General features: G+C 60.9%; 1 protein-coding gene across 9 annotated transcripts in view; it reads right to left on the bottom strand.

Moving 5' to 3' along the window:
* The window catches only part of TSNARE1 (t-SNARE domain containing 1), a 118,269-nt gene that overhangs the window by 24,937 nt on the left and 69,517 nt on the right, over window positions 1–23,815 (bottom strand). For 2 of the 9 annotated variants that reach the window (XR_011570458.1, XM_070802346.1), the window contains exons 11-13: window positions 20,454–20,526; window positions 18,777–19,211; window positions 16,612–16,694 (exon numbers count right to left, since the gene is read on the bottom strand). Coding sequence is in view for 8 of the 9 variants with exons in the window: in XM_070802346.1 (XP_070658447.1) it covers window positions 16,612–16,694; window positions 18,777–19,211; window positions 20,454–20,526 (591 nt within the window). In the remaining variant the exon portion in view is untranslated. Of the gene's footprint in view, window positions 1–12,845; window positions 13,994–16,611; window positions 16,695–18,776; window positions 19,212–20,453; window positions 20,527–23,815 lie in introns of those variants that run through there. The other 7 variants (XM_070802342.1, XM_070802343.1, XM_070802350.1 and 4 more) reach the window with 5 other exon arrangements.

Here is a 23,815-nt window from a genome sequence, read left to right as displayed (position 1 = left end):
GCTTCTGTGTGCACAAAGCTCTGACCCTGGGGCCTCAGGGCGGCACACCGGGGAAACAGGTGGAGCCTCTTAAGGGGAGGGACAGTGCTTAGTGACCGTCCTCTCCCTCCCAGGGCCCCGCAGCCTGACGAATGTGAGACACTGCCCCCTGGCCTGGGGTCTGAGCCTGTAGAGGGTGACCCGGAGTCCAGCCACCCTGCCTCTGTCCATGGTGCTGACGCTCTCGCCTGACACTGCTGCGGCCCATTCACAGGCTGGGGACACCAAGACCTGGGCACACACAGAGGGCCAGGGATGGGGTCAGACCCATCAGACTTCTCACCCACCCTCACCTCAGTCAGATTCTGAACCCAGACCTCCTGGACTCATCCGACAGTGCCCACTTGGGGCTTCTCGGGGCTCATGGTTCCCACCAGCTGGGACTGAGAAGAAGACAACCCCCCAAAAGCCACAGTCAAGAAGGAGAGCTGGGCCTCACTGTTTGGGAAGAACAGGAGGCTGTGGGCAGAGCATGGGGACCGCGGGTCCTGCTCACACCCCTCTCCGCCCCATGCGTCCAGGACAGCCGGCCAGCAGCTGCTGCCAATCAGGACACCTACCCACCCTGGGCAGGCTGCCTGGCGCCCCTGCCTGCTGAAAGCATTGGTTAGGCCAGAGCGCTCCCACCCTGGAGACAGGCAGGCCCATGATTCGCCAGAGAGACCACGTCCTCAGTCCCAGCAGCCACGCCCCACGCCCATCCTTCCATCTGCAGAGCACGCGCTCGGAGGGAGAGCTTGTTTGATGTCTGGGCGGTTTGTTTGGTTTAATTTTGTTGTTCACCATCTCTGCTGTCAAGAGGTAAACAGACACGCTGCTTGTCTTCCAAGGAGGGCCGGATTAATAATGCATTGGCAGCAGGTGGAGGTGTATGGCCAGGATTCAGGCACCAGGGTTTCCATCCGGGCTGGGCCCGCGACTGGCTGAGTGACCCAGGCCAAGGCTCTGAGCCTCTCTGGGCCTCTTCTCTCCTCACAGACAGTCTGAGGCTGGGGTCCTGCCCTCCACCCCCACGATGGTGCTGGTGGAGACAGTGCTTGCTGCAAGAAGGCCTGGCTGTGCTGGGTTCCCGACGGGAGTTACTGGCAGTTTTCCTGGGCAAGGGGATTCCTCCAGACAAGAACGGCTCAGAGATTGTACAAGACCTCGTCAAAGTCACACAGCAAGTAATTAACGCAGCCAGAACTCAGGCTGGGCCAGTTCTAAGCTCCATTCCTTTCCCGGGAGGAGCTGGTCAGGACCAGACAGCCCTGCAGGCACCCCCGTCACTCACTGTCACCACTGCCGCCATCACCCCGACATCAGGCCCAGGGGCGGCCCCAGCATCGCATCCCCATTCGGGGATCTTCCTTGCACTGGGTGCCCCCCAACCATTCCCGACACCCCACCTGTCTCTTCTATACAGCGGGCACATTGCCTCCTGCCTGCCCTGCAGACGGCAGACGTGAGGATTGGCTGAGTGAAGGGGGGGTGCACAGAGCTGGGACACAAGCCCCCTCCACCCTGCCCTGCACCTCCCGCCCTGGAGGACGGCATCTGAGCCCTCACACAGACAAGGAGCCCACACCCCTTCAGACCTGAGGCTGGCCTGGGATGGGGCTGCAGTAAGAGCTGAGCCTGTTCCAGGGACAGCAATCAATTCCACTGAGCTTCCCCCAGCTTCTCACTGAGGGGGCTACAGTTCTGCCTCCCTCTCCCCTTCTTTCCCAGCAGAAAGCACAGGAGAGCTGAGGCCTGGTCCCGTGGGCCTGGTAGCACTGAGGTTTTCAATGAAACAATCTATATCTGTTTGTGGAAGGCAGGGCCCAGCCACCTGGATTCCTCTGGGATCCAAGCCTTGGGGCTGTGGCCAGCCTCCAGGTGGCCCATGTGTTCTGAGGCCTGGCTTGGAGGCCTCCCCCTCGCCCCAGCCTTGCCCCTCCCTCCACTGAGGAGCTGCTCCCCCCAACCAAGCCCATCACCCTCTCCGGACCACCTCCAGCAGCTTGAGGTGATGGACAGAACAATTATTCCCTGGGCTGCCAGAGCACTCTGAAGCCCTGTCTGCGCATGGCGGGTGGGGTGGGGGCTGCCCCCCCGGACCCTTGCACCCCGTCTCTCTGCGGCCATTACCCCCCGGTTCCTCCCACTGCCAGGTCCTTCCAGCACGACACTCGTCTGGTTCGGTCAGAAATCCTGAGATGCGCAGGCAAGCCCAGGCATCAGAGACCTGGATTCGAATTCTGACCCCGCCCTGTCACCAGCCGCACGATTTGGGGCAAGTGCTGGCTTTTCCGGAGTTTTAGCCCCATATCCACAAAGCGGGCAACAGTGGCTATTTGTCACGAGAGCAGGACGGGGACTGGCCACACTCTGGGGCTCTGCACGCTGTAGCTCCATCCTCCGACCACCCTCACTGCACGGTGGGGAGCGCAGCAGCTCCTCTGGCAGGTCCGTCCTTGACACTCACGCTGCACTTGGCCTGTGCTGTCGGCCAGGAGAGTAGAGACGCACACGTGCCCGCCCGGGGAGCTGGAGGCCTGGGGAGGCAGGTCCCGGAGGCAGGATGACAGCGGGGTGGGGGCACAGCAGTGCAGAGGAAGGAGCGGGGCCTGGGGCTGCCGTCTGCACCGAGCACAGGGTGTGTCCTGTGGTGGGGGCAGGGGGAGAGGGCCAGGAGTGCTCGCCATCCTCCCTGTGCTCTCCACCCCCACCTGCACCACCCTCCTGGCACAGCAGGGCCTCTGGAAAGGAAGGTCCCCAGGCCAATGTCACAGCCGCCCTAAGTCAGGCATATTGGCAGCCCCGAAGGGCAAGGCGGCAGTGGAGGCATCGTGGAGAGCAGAGCTCCTAGGGACAGAGGCCTCCGGGGGTTGGAGGGTAAGGACACAAGTTGGGATGTCAGCCCCACCTTGGGGAGGCCTCTGCAGACAATCCAAGCATCTCACAGACAGAGATCACTTTCTTCTCCCTTCTCCCAGCTTCGGTCCCAGACCTGTTGTGGAGGACTTGCTCTTATCCCCATCACCACCACTGCCACCACCACACATCACCACCATCACCATCATCACCGCTATCACATCACCACCATCATCAACTTCACCATTATCACCATCACCACCACCACCACCACCACCACATCACCACCATCACCACCATCACTACCATAACCACTACCACCACCACCACATCACCACCACCACCACCACCACCATCACATCACCACCACCATCACCATCACCACTATCACATCACCACCATCATCAACTTCACCATTATCACCATCACCACCACCACCACCACCACCACATCACCACCATCACTACCATAACCACCACCACCACCACATCACCACCACCACCACCATCACATCACCACCACCATCACCATCACCACTATCACATCACCACCATCATCAACTTCACCATTATCACCATCACCACCACCACCACCACCACATCACCACCATCACTACCATAACCACCACCACCACCACATCACCACCACCACCACCATCACATCACCACCACCATCACCATCACCACTATCACATCACCACCATCATCAACTTCACCATTATCACCATCACCACCACCACCACCACCACATCACCACCATCACTACCATAACCACCACCACCACCACATCACCACCACCACCACCATCACATCACCACCATCATCACCATCACCACTATCACATCACCACCATCATCAACTTCACCATTATCACCATCACCACCACCACCACCACCACCACCACATCACCACCATCACCACCATCACATCACCACCACCATCACCACTATCACATCACCACCACCAACTTCACCATTATCACCATCACCACCATCACTACCATAACCACCACCACCACCACATCACCACCACCACCACCATCACATCACCACCACCATCACCATCACCACTATCACATCACCACCATCATCAACTTCACCATTATCACCATCACCACCACCACCACCACCACATCACCACCATCACTACCATAACCACCACCACCACCACATCACCACCACCACCACCATCACATCACCACCACCATCACCATCACCACTATCACATCACCACCATCATCAACTTCACCATTATCACCATCACCACCACCACCACCACCACATCACCACCATCACTACCATAACCACCACCACCACCACATCACCACCACCATCACATCACCACCACCATCACCATCACCACTATCACATCACCACCATCATCAACTTCACCATTATCACCATCACCACCACCACCACCACCACATCACCACCATCACTACCATAACCACCACCACCACCACATCACCACCACCACCACCATCACATCACCACCATCATCACCATCACCACTATCACATCACCACCATCATCAACTTCACCATTATCACCATCACCACCACCACCACCACCACCACATCACCACCATCACCACCATCACATCACCACCACCATCACCACTATCACATCACCACCACCAACTTCACCATTATCACCATCACCACCATCACTACCATAACCACCACCACCACTATCACCACCATCACCATCACCACCATCACCATCTTCACCATCACCACCACCACCATCACCATCATCACCACCATCACATCACCATCACCAACTTCACCACCACCATCACCACTATCACCATTTTCACCATCACCATCACTATCACCGTCATCATCACCATCTTCATCTTCACCATCACCACCACCACCATCACCATTATCATCACCATCATCACCCTCAGCATTCCCACTGTGTCAGTCAGCTCAGGTGCCTGTAACAAAATACTATAGTCCACACCACCACCACCATCCCCACCACCACCATAGGAACAAGTCACCGTGTTAAGTGCTCCGCAGGCAACCAGCATTATCAGTTCGTGTTTTACAGCAAAGGAAAACAAAGAGCAGAGAGACTCAGCGATGTGCTCAGTCATACACAGGTAGTCATTGCAGAGCTGGGACTAGAACCCAGTCTGATGGACTCCAGGGACCGTCCTCACATTACAGAAGCAGCAGTGTCCCCTACTCGGCCCGGCTTCTGAAGAAGGGGGTTCTTGCTATGCATGCGGACAGGATGCTGGGCTGATCTGGTTCTCCAGAACCCCATTTCCCTGGGCCTCTCCTGGGTACTGGAAGGGAGGCAGGCTCATTTGCATTCAATTTGCATACAGCTGCTGAAAATGAGCCCAAATTCCCTACCACTTCAAAACTGCATTGTTTCTGCCTTGAAAGGGACCTTCCCACGCACACAGCCATCCCCGTCACTCCACTGAGGGGCGGTGTCCCCTCGTCACCTCTCCGGAGGAGCCAATTCCCCACTCCTAGCCCAGCCCCCGCCTGGGGGTGACCACAGCCTTAGCCTCCTTCCTCCTTCCTCTCCAGGGGCCACAGGTCCCCACGGCCCTCCCCACGACACAGCAGGCAGGGGCAGGGGCAGGAAGGTCCTGCAGGGGAGACACTGGGGCCACTGGCATGAGCCGGAGTCCTCTGCGAGCCCGGCACCCTGGACAGCCAGTCAGTCAACACCAGGACTGGGCCGGACGTCAGGCACTGCCTCCGGGAGCCTCCTACCTCCTCCAGACCATCGTCTTTCTGCGGGACCCCTGGCCCCTCATCTGCCCACCCTGCCCTCGGATGCCCAGCTTGGGACTGTCAGCCCAGGAGGAAGCTCTGTTAGAAGGGCCGCCTGGAGGCTGGGGGTCAGGGGCACTGTGGACAGGGCCTGGGCTCTCTACAGACCCGCCCTGGAGAGGGCCTGTCTGACCAGGGACCGGGAACTGTGAGGTGCAGGCCGGCGCCCCGCCTCCTCCCGGGGTGGGGTGGGCAGCGCAGAGGCTGGAGGCCTGGCCCCGGGCGTCCAGCTCTTCCTCTGCCCAGAGTCCAGCTCTCTCTTCTGCCTCCTGCAGACCAGCTGCCTCCCAGAGAAGCTTTTCTGCACACCTGGCGCCCCATCCAGGAAGTGGACCATGCCCATCTCCGGGTTCCCAACTCTGTCTGGGAGGCAAGCTAGGGGCATACACCTCTGCACACCAGTGCACAGGCACATACAACACACACGTGAACACACATAAACTTCATGCACAGCACAACATGCCTGAGCACACGCACACACAGGCACCACCCGAGGGCCTGCCCACCCCCGTGCCCCTACGGGGTTGAGCGGTGCTGGCTGTGTGTCTTGGAGTCCTGGACGAGCCTTCACCGTGTGGCCTCATGGGGTTCATCTGAGCAGGGGTTGAGACTCTTCTCATCTTGGGGGCTCAAAGGTACCCCTCGGGGTTGGAGGGAAGCAGGAGGCAGGCACTTCTAGCTTAAGACAGTCCCACCACCCCTCAGGGGCTTCCCAGGTGGCTCAGTGGTAAAGAATCCACCTGCCAGTGCAGGAGACAAAAGAGACAGGGGCTCAAACCCTGCATCAGGAAGATCCCCTGGAGAAGGAAATGGCAACCCACTCCAGTATTCTTGCCTGGAGAATTCCAGGGACAGAGGAGCCTGACGGGCTATAGTCCATGGGGTTGCAAAGAGTCAGACATGACTGAGTGACCGAGCATGCACGCGCCGCCCTGAGACACTTCCTTCCCCCTTGGGAGGCTGTGGGGATTTATCCTCCATCCAGGTCTGGCCCACAGGGCTGGCATTTCAGTCATCTCTGTAGCACTTCCTCTCAGGCCTCAAGGACATCCCTGACCCTGGTCTACAAATCGGGGGCGTGTGCCAGGCTGACTGCCAGCGCCCAGCTGGACTCCCACACTCAAAGGGAGCTCTACTCGTGAGATTAGTGCAGCAGGAAGAACTCGGGAGGGGGCCCCAAATCAGGGCTGAGCCCACCCCCAAGAGCAGGCTCACCTCCCCTGAGCAGACTTCTTCCCGGGGCAAAAAAGGGTGAGGGGGCCTCGCTGGGAGAGGCCCACAGGAGCTCGAGGCTGCAGTTGCCCACCTTGGGCCCCAGGAAATGAGCCGCTCCCTGCTGCCTGTGGGCTCCAAGTGCCCCCCACCCAGGTCTGGTCCCCACGCCTGTCGGAGAGCTGGGGCGGGGGGGTTCGGGGGGGGGCTAGGGGCAGCCCACAGAGTCACACTGAAACTAGGCCACAGGCTTGAACGCAGACCCACCCAACCTGAAGCTGCTCCGAGTTGCCAAGGACACGGGGGCAGGTGGGGCAGAGTGGGGTGCAGGGCTCCCCAGTTTCTCTGTGCTATGCCCGTGACCTCTGCCTGTGACCTCTGCCCATCCACCCAGGCGCAGCGAGCCCAGTAATGAGCAGATGGGTTTAAATGTTTGCTGGGGTTCTGTCTCTGCTGGCAATCACTTCGAGAGGGACTGGAGGAGCAAACAGAGCAGGGTGGGAAAGGGCCCGGCCTGGGGCCCAGCCCGAGGCCCAAGTGCGGGCCACCCTCCCGCCCCCGGCCCTGTGGCCCCGCCAGCTGTCCCTCCCCGCGCCTGGAACCCAACTCACATCTACATTTCTCAGCAGACGGCAGGGAGAAGCTATAACAATGCGATCACAATGAGGTTCTCCGGTGTTCTCGGTACCCAGGGCTCAGACTTTGGCAAATCCATCGCTGCTTATTTACCCAGCTCGCCTCCAAATGAAAAGGCAGCTTCCTCTCCTCCAGGGCGGGCTCCCAGCCCGGCCAGGGCAGCAGGGTTCACACCCACTGCCCGGGCGAGGCCTCGTGGCTCTCAGGTCACTGGGGACAGGACGGAGGGCTCCGGCTGGGGAGTCCCTCCTCGTCCTCCCTGGAGGCTCCGGGCCTGGGCCAGGCTGCCCGGAGTCCTGCCCTTTGCTGGACTTGGATGAGTTCAGGTGCCCTCGCTCCTCAGGCCTGCACCGGACACTGGGCCTGGCCCACTGGAGACCTTCCTTCTTTCTGCATCTCTTATCTTTCTGATCAGAACCACGCCCGTTTTGCCTCCCGGTGCCTCTGATGCCCCGGCCTCGTCCACACCTGGGCAGGAGGTGCAGGAGCCACGCGGTGTGTGCTGACCAAGCATGGGCTCGTGCTGAGCGCCGTCCTGGGGGCCGGGGCACCCAGAGCCCAGCCGGGTGAAGGTCACCTGCCCAAGAGGACAAGGACTCCCAGGGCACATGTGCAGGCGTGTGGCTATGAGGGTGAGAGGGATCGCGGATGCCTCTCTGAGGAGCACGTGTCTGAGTGAAGACCTTCAGGAAAGGGGCAGTGAGGACCTGGAAAGCATGCAGGACAGGAGGAAGGGAGAAGGCCAACCTCCGCTGAGCACCCAGGAGCCAGGACAGGCATTCTTGCTGTCTGCTGCCGCCCAAGGGTGGGGGACGAGGGGGCTGTTCTCAGCTCAGCATCCTCCGTCATCCGCCCCCAGAAGCAGCACCCTGGGTGGGGGTGGGAGGACATTATTTTCCCCAAAGCCAGTGTTTCCTGGTTTCCTGCTAAACCACCAAAAGGCAGGCCACAGGGCTCAGCATGGTCAGCGCATGCTGTGCTCTGATGGTCTGTGTCCACGAGACAGATGGGCCCGTAATGTCCCTCTCCTGAATGTATGCCATCTCTGATTCGACCTACTGTTACATATTTAGGAATTTCCCTTTTTCCCGTGGTCCAGGAATGTTTGTACAAGACTGGATCTCTGCTCTGAAAGTTGGGTAGAACATACATCAAAGACCAGTCTCCACAGTGGAGGGGGGGTCTTCCTGACCCATTCCATTTCTTTAATGGTTACAAGGACCACCGATCCTTTTACCCTTTAGTTGGTGTCGACAAATTGTACTTTTCTAGAAATCTGTCCATTTGCCCGTTTCCAAACTTGTTGGCCTAGGCCTGCTCACAGAATTCTCTCATTACTTTGGAATGTCTGTTCCTTCAATGTGCGATCAACCTTACCAGTGGTTTGTCCATTTTCGTGGTCTTTTCAAAGAGCCAGCCCTTGTTGTTCTCATCCAGTTGCTCTGTCGTGTCCGACTCTTTGTGACTACGTGGACTGCAGCACACCAGGCTTCCCTGTCCTTCACCATCACCTGGAGTTTGCTCAGATTCATGCCCATTGAGTCAGTGATGCCATCCAACTGTCTCATCCTCTGTCGCCCCCTTCTCCTCTTGCTCTCAATTTTTCCCAGCATCAGGGTCTTGTCCACTGAGTCAGCTCTTCATATCAGGTGGCCAAAGTATTGGAGCGTCAGTAATAAATTCTGCTTTGTCTCTATAATCTTCTTCTTTCTAATTTCTCAGGGTTTATTCTGCAGTCATTTTACTCTTATTTAATGTCTTTTTAATATCTTAATTCATTAATTTCCAGCCTTTCTCTTTTTGTTGTATAAGCATTTAAGGCTATTAATTTCCTTTGAAGTACCCCCACAGATTTTGACATGCAGTATTTTCATTATTATTCAATTATGTACTTTTACATATCCGTTAATGATTTATTCTTCTTGACTTCCCAATTATTTAGAACTGTTTAAAATATTTCCCAACATACAAGGAAATTTTTCTTTTTGTGCTGATGCTATCTAATGAGAGAATTTTCCTAATTGCATTTTTGAATAATTGCAGTGTTTCACCCATTTACTGATTCTTTGAAGTTTGCTGACACTTGGTCTTCGACCTAAGTCATGATCAAAATCCAGGCGTCCTGGAGAAGACTGGGTGTTATCTGCCGAGTGTTACTTGTTTGAGGGTCTGGTGAGTCAGCTGCTGGTTATCAGTGAAACCTGCACCATCTTAACGAATTCCTGCTCTGTGCCCATGCTGACACCTTCCCCTCTCAGGATGGACTCCCTCTGCAGGCAGGCAGTTCCGGCTTTACCCATCTATTTGGAGCTTGTTTTAAGTGTACAGAGATGAAGGATTGTTCGTCTTTCTGAAGAGCTGAACCGGCCATGCTGTCCTATTTAATATATTGACATTTACTTATATGAGTGATGTTGATAGGGCTAGCCCCCCACATTCTTCCCAGCTCTGACTGCCATGTCTTTCTCTACACTTTCTCACCTTCTTGTCCTTACGTTTTACTGGATTAGTTTTAAATGGCAAAGAGATGTTTTTTCCTACACTCTGTTGAGTCTCGACGTTTAATGGGCTCTTTGAGTCCATCCACATTAACCTGTTTACTGGACTCAATACCAAAGGTTTGCCGCGGGTTTTCTATTTATCTATTGTCTTCTATATTATTTTCTCTTTTCCCCCCTTTTTTATTCAGTAATGAGTTTTGTCTGCTTAGTTGCATTCTTATTCCTTTTTTCCTATCTATGTATCTTCTTTGGTGAAGGACCTGCTCAAATCTTTTGCCCAAATTTTCTAATTCAAGTGTTTGTTTTCTTGTAGCTGGATTTGGAGAGCTCTCAATACATTCAGAATACAAGTCCTATATCAGATATGTGATATACATTTTCTCCCAGTAAGTAGCTTGCCTTTTTATCCTATTAACAGAGTCATTTGCAGAGTGTAAGTTTTCAATTTCAGTGAAGGAACCCTTGAGTTTTTAACCACATATAGCTACTAACAGGCACCAAAATTAATAATGTAATCACCCTTTGCAACCAACACACTGTCATTGCCCCACTGCTGTTCCGTCTTTCGGAAACATTGACCCACGCAAATCAGACAGCACACTCCAAGTCCATTGCTTGATATGAAACGGTTTCACCATCAGTCCTGTATCGACCGGCTTCCTGGCTCACCGCCCGTGTCACACACCTTCCTCCTGGGGCCATCCTGCAGTCCGCCCTTCAGAGGCTCTTCTTGTCAAAGTCCCTTGGCAACAGACCCTCACGCTTTCAGTCCTCTTTGTCCTGAGGTGGCTTTGCCTGGGGCCTGATTCCAGGTGACAGTCCCTCTCTGGGCCTGGTCTCCCCACGGCCTCCACTGCTGAGCCTGTGACTGAGCTGGTGGGGGTGGGGCTGTCGCTCTGTCCCCCTTCCTGAGCCGGCCTCCCGCTCAGGGGCCGAGGTTTCCCAGCACGTGGAGCCACCCGGTGCTGTGCGTGCCCCCCACCCCCGTCTGCCGGACGGCGGGTCAGGGGGTCACACACCACCTTTCCTCATTCGATTTTCTTCTCCTGGGACCCTGCCAGACCCAGGCTGGATTTCTGGTCCTCTGCACCCTTTCATCTCTCTGTCACCCTTCCCACCTTCTAAGGTCTCCTGTCGTGTTGCTATTTCTCCAACTAAGCCTCAAATGTCATCTGTGACCAAGGATGCTGCCAGGCTTCCCGCCGAGTTATTTGTTCTTAAAAGTTGTCACTGGCCCTTTCCAGACATGCTGGGTCACTTCTGATCATGTTACTACTACTCATATTTGTGACTTCACCTCATTTTAAAAATATTCCTTAGAAACTATCTTACGTTAGGTATCTGCTTGATTCCTCTGGGGTCTGCATGGGCCAGTAACAGCTGCCTGCCGAATCAAATAACACAGACTCGGCAGCTCTAACAGAAATGCAACCCCCGCCCACCCCCCGTCCTGGAGGCGGGAGGTCAGAGATGAGGGCGAACAGGCCTCTCCCCTGGCGTGTGGCTGGCCGCCTCCTCCCGGGTCCTCACACAGCCATCCCCCCACACGCATCTCTGTCCTCATTTCTTCTTCACACTGAGATGGAAGTCACCCCAGGGATCCCACTTCACCTCGATCCCTTCTAAAAGCCTCAACTTCTAACACAGTCACCTGCTCAGGTCCCGGGGTGCAGACCTCCACACCTGGCGGGCCTGAACCTTTTATTCTGCGATGCTGGCCCTCCTGCCCCCTGCAGACTACGTGACAGCTGCCTGTGGGCTCACGTGATGCTTCTTCCTCCCTCTGAGGGTCCCCCAGAGGCCTGCGGGGCCCTCCCCCAGCCAGAAAGACCTGTCTGCCAGGAACCCGGATCTCAGGGCCGGCCTCAGAGATGCCTCCAGCTCAGTGCTGGGGTAACTGGTGAGGTGAGGGGGTTGCAGGGAGGGGACAAGCCTGGCTATTTCGCTTCTCCCTGCAAACCAGCAAAGCCTTTACAACCACAGCTTTTTCCACATTAATCTGTTTCCCGCGTGGGCTCCTAGTAAAAGTCTCTCAGTAGTGTTCGACTCTTTGTGACCCCATGGACTATAGCTTATCACTCTCCTCTGTCCACGGGATTTTCCAGGCTAGAGCACTGGAGTGGGCTGCCATTTCCTTCTCCAGGGGATCTTCCCGACCCAGGGATTGAACCCAGGTCTCCCGCATGGCTGGCAGACTCTTTACAGTCTGAACCACCCCTAACCTGCAGTTTATCCACCAAGAGCAGACCTGAGATACACCCAACCTTTGCAGGGCAGCAGGAAAGGCCACCCTGGAGAACACCCGGTCTCGTCTGACCACAGGGACGAGGAGGTTGGAAGGACGCTGGCCACGCTGCAGAGTGCTGGATAGGCCACTAAGCAACCTGGGGGCTTTTGTGGACGAGAGTTACTGACTCACCGCTGGCTCCGCGGGAAACAGTGAAACCACGATACATCCCTCCTTCCGTGTAGGTTCCACCCTGTGCTCAGCTCCTTCCGAGCCGGGCTGCCCCGGGAGCCTGGGGGTCAGCTCACTGTCTGGTTCCTGCCAAGACCTCAGCGTCCTACTTCCGGAAAAGGCTGTTATCACAAGTCCGGAGAAGGAGGCAAAGGGGAAGCCGGAGCGGAGCCCGGCCTCAGGGCCACAAGGGCCCCGACCCCCACTGAAGCACGTGGCCGGCCATGAGCCTGCCTCCTGGGACTGCCCCGAAGGGCCGCCCCATCCTAGGGTCACAGGCGAGGCGGATCGCAAGCCCAGGGAGGGCTGAGGGCTGCCTGCGGGGAACCGCAGGGGACAGACCACCACCAGGAGAGACCGGCTGCACCTCGCTTTCTGTCAGCATCGCCCGCGTCACTGCTTTCGTTTTTTAATGTTGTTATTTTATATTTATATAAGAAAAATATTTTTCCAAAAAAAGTCAGTAGGTATAAAATGGCACCCCATCCCGACGAGTACCAAGGAATATTTGTGCACACATACATCTCTCATCGTAGACATAAACAATGACCGCAGGCCCTCAGGCGTGGGTCCCTTGGGGCAAAACCAAGCAGACGCAGGGGCCCAGCCCCCACCCCAGTCTGTACACCTGCAGAGCAGCGGGGCTCCCAGGAGTCACTCTGGGGCACACACTGGGCGTCTTCTGGGTGCCCGGCTGAGGCACACTTCCAGGGTCTACACACCAGGCAGTGGTCTGGAGGTGCTGTGCCTGCGTGCACGTGCCGGATGGGAGGGTGGGGCTCTGCCATCCCCCACATCGTCCCTGAGCAGACCTCGTTCCTGTACTCCCCGGGGTCGCTGGGCCCACAGGTGCTGGCAGGACAGAAGGGGCACGCTGGCGATGTCCCGTGTCCTCTCCGGCTCCGCCTAGGGCCCGTGGGGCTCGGACCCTAGGTTTCCTCCTCCACCTTCAGGATCATCCCTGAGAAGGCCTCTGGACCAGTACGGCTGCCCTGGGAGGCTTTGGCCGGCCTGCAACCGGTCCCGCCCCCCGGGGAGCCGGCTGGGCTGGTGGGCGAGGCACCCCGGGCCGGGAGGGCCTCCACCAGCCTCCCCAGGGTCTGGGTGAGAGCCTCGACGCCATCAGCCAGCCGCTGGCTCTGCTCAGTCAGCCGCTCCAGCAGGAGGTTCTGCTGGGCCATCAGCGTGCTCTGCTGCTGGGACCAGGCGCTGAGCAGGGCGCCCTGCCGCCGCTGTGCATCCAGCAGCCGCCGCTCCAGCTCCGAGGCCTCGGGCCCCGCAGCCTTCCCAGAGGGCTGGGATCCTGCCGAGGTGGGCGGCGAGGGCCGGGGGGGCCCAGGAAGCGCAGCCGCCGGGGGCGCTGAGCCCGGGGAGGTGGGCGGGGAGGGTGAGGAGGCGGCCACGGGGAAGGCTCCTCGGGGGTCCAGAGGGTCGGCTTCGGGCGGGCTTGGCCCATCCAGCATCCGCAGGGGGAACCACAGGCAGCCGGGGGCCTCGTCTTCCTTGTCAGCTAGCAGGGGGAGACGGGAAACGTGAGCCTTCGCCAGCCAGGACCCGGGCAGTGCAGGGAGGGCCCTCAGTGCACGAGGCCCTCTGCACACACAGCGATCTCGGCCTCTCTCGGGGCCCGTGGTCGGCAGCAGCGCCCTCACAGGACGCTGAGACTCAGAGGGCAAAGGATGTCCTCCAGGGATGCTGAGAAAAAACTCCAACCTGGCGGCTCCAAGGCCAAGGTGCCACCGCTAGGTTGCCATCTGTCTGTCTGTCTGTCTGCTCACCCAATCTGGCCATCATCTACCCACTGTCCTGTCTGTCCATCTGTCTACCTACACATATCCACCCACACATCCATCCCTTCATCTGTCTGCCCGTTTGCTGGTCGAGCATCCACCCGTCCCTCCATCAGCCCACCTCCTTCATTCCATCCACCCATCCATCCGTGTGCATCTTCCCGTCCATCCACCTCATCTCTCAGCCGTCCACCCATAAGCCAGCCCACACACCCAGCCATCATTCACCCACGTCTCTGTCTGTCCAGCCACGTGCTTGTGCTAATCCCCTTCCAGCCCTTCAGTCCATCTGTCCATCTCCCCAACCCTCCATTCATCTGTCTGTCCAGCCAGCCATCCGCCACGTGGACGACCAGGAAGATAAGCAGAGTGGACATAAAAGCAGCACTTCTCCAGGAGAAGCTGAGACCTGGACCCCTACACGCTGGGCTCCAAAACCAGCTCCACCTCCCGGGAGCCGTGTGACTGCGGGACGCCCTCCTCTCCTCTGGGTCTCAAAGCCCTGTCTGCACGCGGAAGGCCAGAGGCCGTGATACCTGTCCTGCCGACACCTCCCAGCACCTCAGGCAGCGGGCGGGAGCCGGAGGGCTTCCTGCGTGGTGGCCACCGTAGGCCACCTCCTGGGCGGAGCCCCCTCACCTCACCTATGGGGCAGGGTCCCACCTTGGGAGGGTAGCTTCACCCCAGAGCACCGGGCCCACGCGCCTCTGGTAACAGGTAGGCCAGGCTCCAAGCCTGCTGCAGCCCAGGCACGGGTGGCCGCCCGCCACCACCTCCTCGTCCTCCTCCTCCTTCCACAGTCCAGGCTCGTGCTGATCCTTCTGACCCGGTGGCCCCTGGGGGCACGAGGAGGAGTCAGCTGCCCTGCCGGCTCGTTGTTTCTCTCCTGAGATGAGGCTTCGGGAGTGAGGCCCTCGGCGGGCAATGTCCAGCTCCGCATTCCTGCGGCAGAGGCCAGGCTGGGCTTCCGACAAGTCCGCCGTGCTTGCCAGTTCTGGCGGTGCCCTCTCTCTGGAGGCCCGGGGAGCCCACCATGCTTGCCAGTTCCGGCGGTGCCCTCTCTCTGGGAGGCAGGCTGTGTGGGCAGAGGGCGCCGAGCCGCCACCAGACGCCGCAGCCCTGCCCCGCCCCACCCTGCAGACGCAGGCCACCCCCGGCAGCCACACCAGCTGTCACGTGTGCCCAACCCTTGCCCTGGCCGAGGAGTCAGGGGGCCCCGATACAAAAAAGGGGCAGCCAGCAGTGGGCCCAGCGGGTGCCCCCACAACGCGCCCTTGCAGAGTCCGATGGCCTCCGGGCTCCCCACCGGGGGAGGCCTGGGGACGGAGGCTCTGCTGGGAGGGGCTGCTCTCCCCTGTGGCCGGCCCCACCGTGCGCCCCTCCTACCTGGAGGCACCCCGAGTCCCTCTCCCAGCACAGTGCCGACGTTCCAAAGCCCCCGGGGAGCATGGACAGCGTCCACCACCTCCCCGGCCCCTCCCTGGCCCCAGTGGCACGGCCCACACAGGTCCAGCCCCTGGCCGTGGCACCCTGAGCCTGCCTGGGCAGCCCCTTCCTCAGCCTCTGCCCTGGCTCCTGCTCGGCATGCCCCGGGAAGCCCTCCCTGCCTCAGCAGGCACAGGGCCCCGTGTCACTGGACTGCACCATCCGGCCGCCCCACCCCTAGGACGCGAGATCTGGGGAACACAGGCTCTGGGGGCTCCGTCTCTGAGCGAGGGCCTGGCACGGAGCAGGGGGCCTGGGGGCAGGCAGCAGGCACGAGGATGCTCGCAGCGCCCACTTCCTGCTGGACCCAGGCCCGGCCAGGGGCTCACGGCTGTGTCACGGCTGTGTCCCCAGAGCTGCCTGATGCCCCGCCTCAAGCAAACGAAGGTCAGACATTGGTCCTTACTGTCCCGGAGCCAGCCGACACATTCCAAGTGGCGAGGCCCTGCCAGCTCCAGCCCCGCGCCTGGCCCAGGGCAGACAGGGAGCCCTCTCCACAGCATCCCATTCCAGGACAGCCGAAGCCACTGGGCCTCCTGTCGGGGCAGCCAGGTGCTGCACACCGGGCTGGGGAGCCGCAGCCCCGCTGGTGCCCACGGCAGCGAGACCCGCCCCTGGGAGACGCTCACCCCTCACCCCTGCCTCTCGCTTGCTGAGCCGGGGACAGAGGCCTGGGACACAGCCTCGGTGGGGGTGCAGACCGGGCAGGCAAGGTTGACCGCCCTGGGCACGCGGCCCACACCCCTACCTCTCCCCTCCCCCATAGCAGTCGGTTTGGGCGCAGAGAAGACCCTGAGGGCCTGCCCCTCTGGTGCGGGCAGGGGCGGAGGGCTGTGCCCTCACACTGACTTACTTGGTGCCGGCTGGCTCCAGCGAGGAGCTCACTGGCCGCCTCTGTGTGCGAGGACGCAGCCTCAAGGCCGGCTTCAATACTATCTGCAAATCAAGACAACACAAGCAATTACAGAGAGGAGACCCTCCGGTCACCCGGAGCGGGGGCGGGGGAGGCACAAATGGGGAGTCTGGCCTCCAGAGGTCAGAGGCTGCAGGGATGGGCACCGCCCACCCGCCCAGCGTGGGCCCTGGCCCGCCTGAGTGTCAGGACAGAGCGCCTGGCACTGTCTGTCCTTGGGGCCTGGCAGCCCCTCAGAATGGGTGAGTCCAAGCCGGGAACAGCTCTGCACACAGAGAGCCACTGTGAAGACGGCCAGCAGGGTCTGGGAACACCGCTGCCCCCCAGGACACTAGCACGTGCCGGCCGCCGGCGTCCCCGCACCACGCAGCTGGTTCTGACGACCGTGCAGCCCCAAGTGGGGACCAGGGGCTTCAAGCAGGGGCCTGCTGGGTGTGTCAGCAAAGCCCCCAAGACGTCGCCCCAGCAGCACAGCTGAGCCACCCTGGAACACCAGAGGACACCCCTCTGCGGCAACAGGGGGAAAGGCAGTGTCACGTAAAGCACCGCGGGTCCACCCCACCCTGCAACGACGCATGGCCAGGCTGGCGGCACAGGACAGGGGTGGGCCAGCACCAGGGCTCGCGACCCGGTAGGAACGGGGCTGGAACCCCTGGGAGCACCAGGGCAGTTCTCTATGCTGTTTCCTCTCCCCCCAAGAAGGACCCAGTGCTGCCCAGACAAGCGGGCAGTGACCACAGCTGTGGGCACAGCCCTCAGCACAGACCAGCTGGTGCTCTGTGGGCTGACCTGTCAGACGCAAACACGCATCAAGCCAACTCTTAGGAAGAGAGGACGAGCCTCTGAATTCGCGCATTTTGGTGAAAACTCAGAGGTAGAAATGGCTACATGCACACATCTCCCCGATGCTGCGAAAGATTGAAGATGGGAGGAGAAAGGGACGACAGAGGATGAGATGGTTGGATGTCATCACTGACTCAATGGACATCAGTTTGAGTAAACTCCAGGAGTTGGTAATGGACAGGGAGGCCTGGCGTGCTGTAGTCCACAGGGTCGCAAAGAGTCGGACAAGACTGAGCGACTGAACAGAAGTGAACACATCTCCCTCGACCGCCCAGGGCCTGAGGCAGAGACGGCGCCCATAAACACAGGTGCAGCCCAGGCACTGAGGGCTGCCCCGGTGGGCGAGAGCCTGAGGGTCACGGCGGATGGGGGACGGGGTGCCGGCCCACTAGGGCGGGTGGGACGTCTGGGCTGAGCTGGGCCTCATGGCGGAACTTGCAGAACCAAGAGTCACACACGGGGGCCACCGAGCTCCTGCCCCGCTCCCAGGCGGGGGGCCAGCAGGACGGGTCTGAGCACCCAGGGCCCCCCCGCCAGCTCCCCTGGGCCTTAGAGTATGCCCACCTGCAGCATCCCAAGGCCGGGCCTAGCTCTGCCGGTAGAACAGGCGGCCTCCCCGTGACTGACAGGCAGGCCCTGCCCCGTCGTCCAGGCCTGTGACGGTCCAGCTCAGGGCATGGCTGTGTCCTGGGTGCATGTGCATCTCTGACCTGCCCCCACCTGTTTGGTGCAGACCCCCTGAAAAGGTCTGCTGGGGCCTCTGCTGGGGCGTCGACGGCCCTGCTGTTCCTGCAGGCCCTCCTGCTGTCCGCTCGGCAGCCCTCAGGACGCAGGTGGTCCTGCTTCCAGCTTCTCCCTAAAGTCCTTCCAGTAGCTCCCCAGGACGGGGGAGGCGAGGGTCCGCGGGGCCCTGCTTCGAGCTGTGAGTGGAGCCGATGCTACTGTGGTGAAGGGCGCTGTGACGGGCTTGCAGAGGTGTCTTGAGAGAAGGAGGATGAGGAGCAGGAGGAGGAGGAGCTGGAGGCGGCGGCCAAGACCCAGCCGGGCTCAGGAGCGGCCGCAAAGGTGGCCGGCGGTGGGCCTGGGGCTCTGGGGTCAGCGTGCCCTGGGAGGCTGAGGGCCCCTGACGCTGCCTGGCCTGGCCTGCGGCTGAGTGACGTGAGCGAGCGGTGCCCCTCCCTGGCCTGGAGCCTCGGCCTCCCCATCTGGACGCAAAGCGGGCCTTGCTGGAGGCTCCGATCGGGCTGTGGGGAGCCACTTACTTGGCAAGGGCTTGGCAGCACGGCCCTCCCCGGGGGTGCCCGGGGCCGCGAAGGTCTCGGCCACCATGCGCTCGATGGGCGTGAGGACAGTGGGGGTGCGGGGGCCCTCGGCCAGCTTCCGGCGCACCACCCCGCGCAGGTCGCGCCACTTGTGCTTGACGTCGCCCAGGTCCCGGCGGCAGTAGCCCAGCGCGTTCACCGCCTGCAGGATCTTGCTCCACACGCGGTGTTTGCGGGCAGGCGGGCCCCGCAGCGCCCCGAACAGCAGCGGGTAGTGGCGCGTCACCCTCTGCACCAGCACCTCCGTCTCCTGGGGGCTGAAGTTGGGCTTCCGCGTCTTGGTGCGTGAGTGGGGGCCCGGCCCGGGCAGCAGGGCTGCCACAGCAGGCTCGGGGCTGGAGCTGCGCCCGCACGGGGCCTTGCTGCTGCTTGACCCTGGAAAGGCACCGGAGGCTGAGGGCAGCAGGCTGGCCCCACCGCCCGTGCGGGGGACGCGGGCCTCACCGACACCCGCCGTCCCGGGGACACCCACTCCAGCACGCAGCGGGGTCCTGGGCTGTGGCTATTCTGGGCACTGGGGCCCACCTCTCCAGCAGGCATAGCACTGGAGGTCAGTCCTCGCCAGCCCCCCACCCGGCGAGAGCAGAGAGGCCCTCCTCATTGGCCCATCGCTGAGACCGAGTGACCATCTGGTGACCATCCAGGAAACACCTGGGTGTCCATCTGGAGCGTACAAAGCATTCTGCACACCCACCCTGAGACGGTCACCCACAGAGGTAATCAAGCACGTGGAGACAGAGAGGGTCCCAGGAGAGGTGCCGTGAGCCAGGACGGGTGATGCCCAGAGCTGCCCACAGCAGGAGCGGGGGTCCCGTGGGCACCCAGGCTTGCGGACCAGTGAGGGGCTGGCAGGCGGCACGGCCCAACCCCCTCCTTCGCTCTGCTCCTGGGGATGCAGCACACACCAGGGTGGGGGCTGGGCTGCCTCTTGGGGAGCAATACACGCCTGCGCCTCAGCACGCCCCGGCCTCCAGGCTCCATTGAGGCGACGACTCAGCCCGAGATCAGGGTGCAGAGGGGTGTGGGGAGGCCTGGGCCCTGGCCACAAGCTGCCTGTTACCAAGTGGCTCTGGGCACTGGGAGCCACCTCACTCCTGAGGGCCGCATGCTGTGGCCTAGCACCGCCCCAGGCACCCGGGTACAGGGGGAGGAGCAGGAAAGCCTTGTGGCCACACAGCTAGACAGCCAGGCTGGTGGGGCGGGGGCCCTCGCGTGGAGGGAATGGAGCCACCGCAGGGGCAGGACAGCTCTCCCCGCACAGCCAGTCCCCACCACACACGCTCCTGGGAGGAAGGCGCAGGGTGAGGGGCAGGCGGCCCCGACGCTCCCACGAGCAGGAAGAGGGGCCCGCCCCTCAGGGGCATCCCCGGGCTGGCCTTCCTGAGGGGCTGGGCCGACCCAGGGTGGTGGGGAGGGCATGGAGAGCGGCCAGCAGAGGCTTGGACCGCCGGAACTTGCCCAGGCCCCACTGTGTGCCAGGCAACCCCGCCAGACCATGCCCACCCCTCCCTGGGGCAGTTGCTGGAAGGATTCGGGTCGAAGCCAGACACAGGGCACCCCCGAGGACGGCCTGGGGCAGGCAGGGCAGGTGGCTTGGCAGATGCTGTGGGTACCCACCGATGGCCTCTCCTTGCTCTGAAACCATGGAGGCCAAGTCCTTGATGATCTGGTTCACATCTAACAGGTCGCTCTGTGGAAAGAAGAGGACAGCCGTTAGGTCCCTGGGGCCACAGTTCAGAGGTCAAGGGCACAGCCAAGAACCAGAAATGAGCCAAGGGCGACCCCTCAACTCAAAAACACTGCTGGGATCTGAAGCACTGTCCCCCAACACGAAGGTCAAAGCCCACGCTGAGCATCCCAGGGCCGTGAGCGCCCTCCCTGGGTGCAGAGGACCCCGCGCTGGCCCCTGAAGGGTGCAGTCTTCTGCAGGACGGCGTCCCCAGCACTGACCCGCAGGCCTGACCAGAGGAGAGGAGGATGTCCGGAATGGAGGGCTCAGTGCACCTCCCGCAGGCCCCTCAGTCCTGTAGACACCTCACTCCTCGTCCCCTCCTGCGGCTCCTCGACTGAGGGGCCGACCTGCCCCTCTCTGTACACCTGGCACCCAGCATGGCCGGCACACGTGGGTGGTAGATGGTGGATGGATGAATAGTGGATGGTGGGCAGGTGGGTGCTGGGCGGTGGGTGGACGGACAGTGGACGGATGGATGCTGAACTGGATGGGTGGATGAACGGAGAGATGAACAGTGGATGGATAGATGGATGGCGGATGGAAGCGAAACTGACGGGTAGATGGCTGGATGGACAGAATAGTGGACAGTGGATGGACGGAAGCCCCTCTGCTGTCTGAAGACTGAGGAACTTCTTGAAGCTAGTGAGTGGGGTAAGAAGCAGAACTTGGACCCGGAGACTCTGGGGTACATCCCACCCTGCTCATCGTGCTGGCCGCTTGCGTTCTCCTTGCCACCCTCCTCTATCTTAACTCCACTCGCCCAACAAAGCAGAAGTGATGTGAATGAAGGATGCGGGCATGCCACTTACAGAGCACACGCCTGGGGCTGTGCTGGGCGCACTGAGGTCACAGGGCTTCGAGAAGGGCCTCTCAGAAAGGGGGAGGGCGGGGGTTGGCACCAATGCCCGCTGACTTGAGCCCCTTCCCTGCAGGAGATGGCTTCTCCACTGGCCAGCCAGGTGACCCTGGGCAAAGCGGCTCACCTAGGAGTCAAGTCCCCACACCTACCACCCAGCAAATCCAAGCCTCCTCCCTCGGTGCTGGGCGCGTGGCCAGGGTAGAGCCAGGAGGGGAGGCCCCTCCAACACCTCTGAGATGCAGGCACCACGCCCCTGCCCGCCGTCCACCACCCTGCAGCCCATCAGGACCCTGGATTCATTTCCACCAGGGTCATTTCACCCCACTGCTAAATATCGCAGGGAGATTCATTTTCTTTTTAGGAGTGTTCTGGGAAATGAAGCAATTAGCATGATCTTAAACCGACAAGTACTATCAATCGCAATTCAATTACCGGGCTTACACACAGCAGAGGCGGTGGCTCTGCGGGAACTGGGCCACGGCCGGGAAGGTGGTGATGAGTGTGGGGCCTTGGGCGGCCTCTGGCCTGGACCCACTTCTGGGATCTGCATCCCCACAGCCCTCCCTGGACGAGGCTGCTGGTGGGAAGGCTGAACTCAGGTGCAACCCAAAGGTCCAGACCCTGAGGCCACCCGTGACGGCCTCGGCCTCAGCCAGACCTCACCGACATAAGCCCACCTCCCCACTCTTCCAGGTCCCCGCCCCAAGGCGTCCAGATGGCCAGCCTCGACCTCAGCCACTGAGCCTGCACCGTGGGCAGAAGCCTGGGGGGTCCCGAGTCTTGGACTCGGGGGCTCCAAAGGGGCCTTTTAAGGTGCTCAGTCTCCCCTGGCTGCATGAGGTCACCGCCGGGCAGGCAGGGAAGCCAGCACCAGAGGTTAAGGGGCTCTCCTGGGACACCCCTGCTCACCAGGAGCCGGGCAGCCCCGGCAGTCCGGACCCCTAAACAGCACCAGGGACGGCAGGCTCACTCTTGGGAGGCCTCCTGCCCCAGCCGCTGGTGAACTCAGCACGCGTGTGGTGGACCCCTTCCCCCGGGCACAGGGACAGTGTCTCAGGGAAGGAGAGGGTGGGAGGGGTGGCAAGCAGGGCCACAAGCCTGGGGTCTCTGGGGGCCCAGGACCACAGGCTGCCTGCCCAGGTGCATAGGGGCGGAAGCTGGAGCAGTGGCACACAGCTGTGGCCCGGCTCTGACGGGGACACACGGCTACTGGGGCAGGTGCTCCTTGTCCGAGTAGCACTGACCCCAAGAACCCGGGACTGCCTGGGTGGGACAGCAGGTCCCCAGTCCAGCTCCCTTCAGGGCTTAAAGAGAGGCCTCCCACTTCAGGAGATGCAGTGGCCAAAGCTAATCTCTAACTGCTGCAGACACATGGGGGCCACCCCCTCCATGGTCCCTCCCCACACCACGCTTCTGTAGAAAACAACCCCACGAACACTGTCAGGGCTGCGGCTGCGGATGGCGGACAGGAGCCAGTGCCGGCCCAGCCATCTGGGGCCTGGGGTCGCTCCCAGGCCCCCTCCACCCGCCCTCCACACCCGCCATGCCCGGCGGCGCATGCACGGGGTCGGTCTGGAGCCAGGTGGCTGCTGCCAGAGTGCTGGCTGCTCCTGGCTGGCCCAGCAGAGCAGCACTGACCTGGCCCACAGGCGTGAACCGAGATGCCCCCAGCGCCCCAGATCCACAGAGCAGCAGCTCCGGGGGAGCCTCGTGTGGGTGACACACCCCCCCGCCCACCAGACATCATGCCAAGGGCATGGCATCCCGTCTCCAGAAGGTCGTCGTCAAAAGACCACCGCCAGGGAGGTTTCCATTCACCAGCCTCTTGGACGTGGACGTGACCTTTGACACTGGCATGCTTCTTGGTTCCCAGCTCCCCTCCTTGGAGAAGGGAATGGCAACCCACTCCAGTATTCTTGCCTGGAGAATCCCATGGACAGAGGAGCCTGGCGGGCTACAGTTCATGGGACTGCAGGAGTTGGACACGACTTAGTGCTATCTTTTCTTTTCTTTCCCTCTTCTGATGATGCCCGAGACTCCGATGCTGACTTGTGCCCACCTCTCAGCTGACACTGAGAAGCATGACGGCCCATGTCCCCAGCAGGCTGTCCTGGGGCCCTGCTTTGCCCTCAGGCCTGTGACCCTCTGAGTCGTCCAGGGATGAACTAACTACCCTCTGGAATAGACGCTCAGGCTGGGCCCCCGGCCCCCTCTCTGTGCCCCGGGAACCGCCTACTACAGAGACCCCTTCCCCACTCACCTCCGCCACCAACTCCCCCGGTTGAGGGGGGCCCACACCCCTAACACCTGCTCTGTGTGTTCCCGTGGTGAGCCGAACCAACCGCTGACCGGCCCCCTGACCTGTCAGGATGGGAGGTGTGCTGGCCG

This window comes from Bos indicus, chromosome 14, assembly GCF_029378745.1.
Source record: "Bos indicus isolate NIAB-ARS_2022 breed Sahiwal x Tharparkar chromosome 14, NIAB-ARS_B.indTharparkar_mat_pri_1.0, whole genome shotgun sequence".
NCBI lineage: Eukaryota > Metazoa > Chordata > Mammalia > Artiodactyla > Bovidae > Bos > Bos indicus.
This window is presented reverse-complemented; position numbering and strand designations above follow the sequence as displayed.